The sequence below is a fragment of the Oncorhynchus masou genome, unplaced genomic scaffold (genome assembly GCF_036934945.1).
Source record: "Oncorhynchus masou masou isolate Uvic2021 unplaced genomic scaffold, UVic_Omas_1.1 unplaced_scaffold_1781, whole genome shotgun sequence".
NCBI classification, from domain to species: Eukaryota; Metazoa; Chordata; class Actinopteri; order Salmoniformes; family Salmonidae; genus Oncorhynchus; species Oncorhynchus masou.
The window spans coordinates 67,670-71,236 of NW_027007998.1; the positions used below are offsets into that span (position 1 = coordinate 67,670).

Sequence of the window (3,567 nt, forward strand, 5' to 3'; positions counted from 1 at the left end):
TGGACTCCGTGCCTGGACTTGGCACCGGCGCAGAGGAGGCTTCTGCCATGGAGCGGGACTGGACTCCGTGTCTGGACTAGGTACCGGCGCAGAGGAGGGCTCCTGCCATGGAGCGGGACTGGACACTGTGCCTGGAAGCTCCTGACCGTTGACCCTCGCTGGATTTTCCGGACCGTTGACCGTCGCTGGAAGGTTCCGCACTGTTGACCGTTGCAGGAGATTCCGGACTGTGGACGGTCGCAGGAGGTTCCCGGACCGTTGACCCTTGATGGAGGTTCCGGACCGTTGACCCTTGATGGAGGTTCCGGACCGTTGACCCTTGATGGAGGTTCCGGACCGTTGACCGTCGCTGGTGGTTCCGCAGTGTGGACCGTTGCAGGGGGTTCCGCAGTGTGGACCGTTGCAGGAGGTTCCGCACTGTGGACCGTTGCAGGAGGTTCCGGACTGTGGACAGTCGCAGGAGGTTCCGGACTGGGGAGGCGCGCTGGAGGCCTGATGTGTGGGGCCGGTACAGGTTGCACCGGACTGGTGACACGTACTTCAGGGCGAGTGCGGGAAGCTGACACAGGACGTACCGGACTGGGAAGGCGCACTGGAGGCCAGATGCGTGAAACCGTTGCAGATGGCACCGGACTGGTGTCACGCTCTTCAACACGCCTGTACGACAGCATTCTCATCGCTCATCACTACCATGGAAGGCCATAAAGATCATCAAGGACAACAACCACCCGCTATCATCCAGAAGGCGAGGTCAGTACAGGTGCATCAAAGCTGGGCCCGAGAGACTGAAAAACAGCTTCTATCTCAAGGCCATCAGGCTGTTAAACAGCCACCACTAACATTGAGTGGCTGCTGCCAACACACTGACTCAACTCCAGCCACTTTAATAATGGGAATTGATAGGAAATGATGTAAAATATGTCACGAGCCACTTTAAACAATGCTACCTAATATAATGTTTACATACCCTACATTATTCATCTCATATGTATACGTATATACTGTACTCTATATCATCTACTGTATCTTTATGTAATACATGTATGACTAGCCACTTTAACTATGCCACTTTGTTTACATACTCATCTCATGTATATACTGTATTAGATACCATCTACTGTATCTTGCCTATGCTGCTCTGTACCATCACTCATTCATATATCTTTATGTACATATTCTTTATCCCCTTACACTTGTGTGTATAAGACAGTAGTTTTGGAATTATTAGTTAGATTACTTGTTGGTTATTACTGCATTGTCAGAACTAGAAGCACAAGCATTTCGCTACACTCGCATTAACATCTGCTAACCATGTGTATGTGACAAATAAAATTTGATTTGATTTGATTTGACTGTGGACCATCGCAGGAGGTTCCGGACTGTGGACCGTCGCCAGAAGCTCTGGACTGTGAACCATTGCCAGAAGCTCTGGACTGTGAATGCACACTGGAGACCGAGTGTGTGGAGCCGGTACAAGTGGCACCGGACTGGTGACACAGACTTCAGTGCGAGTGCGGGGAGCAGGCACAGGACGCACCGGACTGGGGAGGCGCGCTGGAGGCCTGATGTGTGGGGCCGGTACAGGTTACACCGGACTGGTGACACGTACTTCAGGGCGAGTGCGGGAAGCTGACACAGGACGTACCGGACTAGGAAGGCGCACTGGAGGCCAGATGCATTATTATTATTAACATTATAATTATAATTATTATTAGTAACATTATTATTATCATTGGTAGTATCATTATTATTATTGTCATTATTATTATCATTATTGTTATTGTCAGGGTTGTCGTAAGAACGGGACCAAGGCGAAGCGGATGTTGAGTTCAACATATTTATTTCAAAGTGAAACTTTAATAAACGAACAACGAACAACGAAATAAACGAACAACGAAACGTGACTACGTGGTGCACATGCACAAACACAAAACAATATCCCACAAACACAGGTGGGAAAAATAGCTACTTAAATATGATCCCCAATTAGAGATAACGATTACCAGCTGCCTCTATTTGGGAATCATACAAAAAGACCAACATAGAAAATATAAACTAGACCACAACATACAAATATTAAACTAGAATACCCCCTAGTCGCGCCCTGACCTACGACACCATAGAGAAACAAGGGCTCTCTATGGTCAGGACGTGACAGTTATTATCATTATTATTATCATTATTATTATTATCATCATTATTAGTAGTAGTAATATTATTATCATTATTATTATGTATTATTATTATTATCAATATCAGTATTATTATTATCATTATTATTATGTATTATTATTATCAATATCGTTATTATTATGTATTATTAGTATTATTATAATCAATATTATTATTATTATTTCACTCTCCACTTTCACTCTTTCCTTTGGTTATTGTTTTCTCTCTCTCTCTCTCTCTCTCTCTCTCCCTCCCTCTCTCTGTCTCTCTCTTTCCCTCCCTCTCTCTGTCTCTCTCTCTCTCTCTCTGTCATGTCTTGTTATGTCTGTTCCTGTCCTTTCTCTTCATTCTCTCTCTCTGCTGGTCTTTTTAGGTTACCTTCTCTGTCTCTCATCCCTCAGCTGTTCTACATTTCCCCTAACTAGCTCATTCTCTCTTTCCCCACCTGTTCTCTCTTCCCCCTCTGATTAGGTCTCTATTTCTTTCTCTGTTCCTGCTACTTTCAGTGTCTGATTCTTGTTTGTGTTTTTTGATGCCAGAAGCAAGCTGTCGTCTCGTTTGCTTCCACCTTGTCCTGTCCTGTCGGAGTCTGCATGGCAGGTGCAACCTGCATTATACTACGTTCTTTTGTTCCATTGACTACGTTGGAAGAGGATTTATGCCATTCCTGTTTTTTATTAAAGAACTCTGTTTTCTGTTAAAACCGCGTTTGGGTCTTCACTCAAGTTCATAACAGAAGAATCAGACCAAGAATGGACCCAGCGGCTCCGGACCCTTTTCACTCCGCCGTCGAGATCCAGGGAGCGATGCTAGGCAGACACGAGGAGGAATTGTCTGCTGCTCAACATGCCGTTGAGACCCTGGCCGTCCAAGTCTCCGACCTCACAAGACGGGTTCACCAACTCCACCTCGATCCACCGCCCACTTCCAGGGTTTCCGAGTCTCCGGAGCCCAGGATCAACAACCCGCCGTGTTACTCTGGGGAGCCCACTGAGTGCCGCTCATTCCTCACTCAGTGTGATGTGGTGTTCTCTCTCCAGCCCAACACTTACTCCAGGAGCGCAGCCCGCATCGCCTACGTCATTTCTCTCCTTACCGGACGGGCGCGTGAGTGGGGCACGGCAGTCTGGGAGGCGAGGGCTGAGTGTATTAACCAGTATCAGGACTTTAAGGAGGAGATGATACGGGTTTTTGACCGTTCTGTTTTTGGCGAGGAGGCTTCCAGGGCCCTGTCTTCCCTATGTCAGGGAATAGATCCATAACGGATTATTCTATTGAGTTTCGCACTCTCGCTGCCTCTAGTGACTGGAACGAGCCGGCTTTGCTCGCTCGTTTTCTGGAGGGTCTCCACGTCGAGGTTAAGGATGAGATCCTCTCCCGGGAGGTTCCTTCCAG

General features: G+C 47.3%; 1 protein-coding gene across 1 annotated transcript in view; it reads left to right on the forward strand.

Moving 5' to 3' along the window:
• The window catches only part of LOC135532242 (copine-5-like), a 20,273-nt gene extending 20,193 nt beyond the window's left edge, over positions 1-80 (forward strand). The window contains exon 7 of the mRNA XM_064959836.1: positions 1-80. This exon is cut by the window's left edge and continues 166 nt beyond it. Coding sequence (XP_064815908.1) covers positions 1-80 — 80 coding nt within the window.
• The last annotated feature ends 3,487 nt before the right edge of the window (positions 81-3,567 follow it).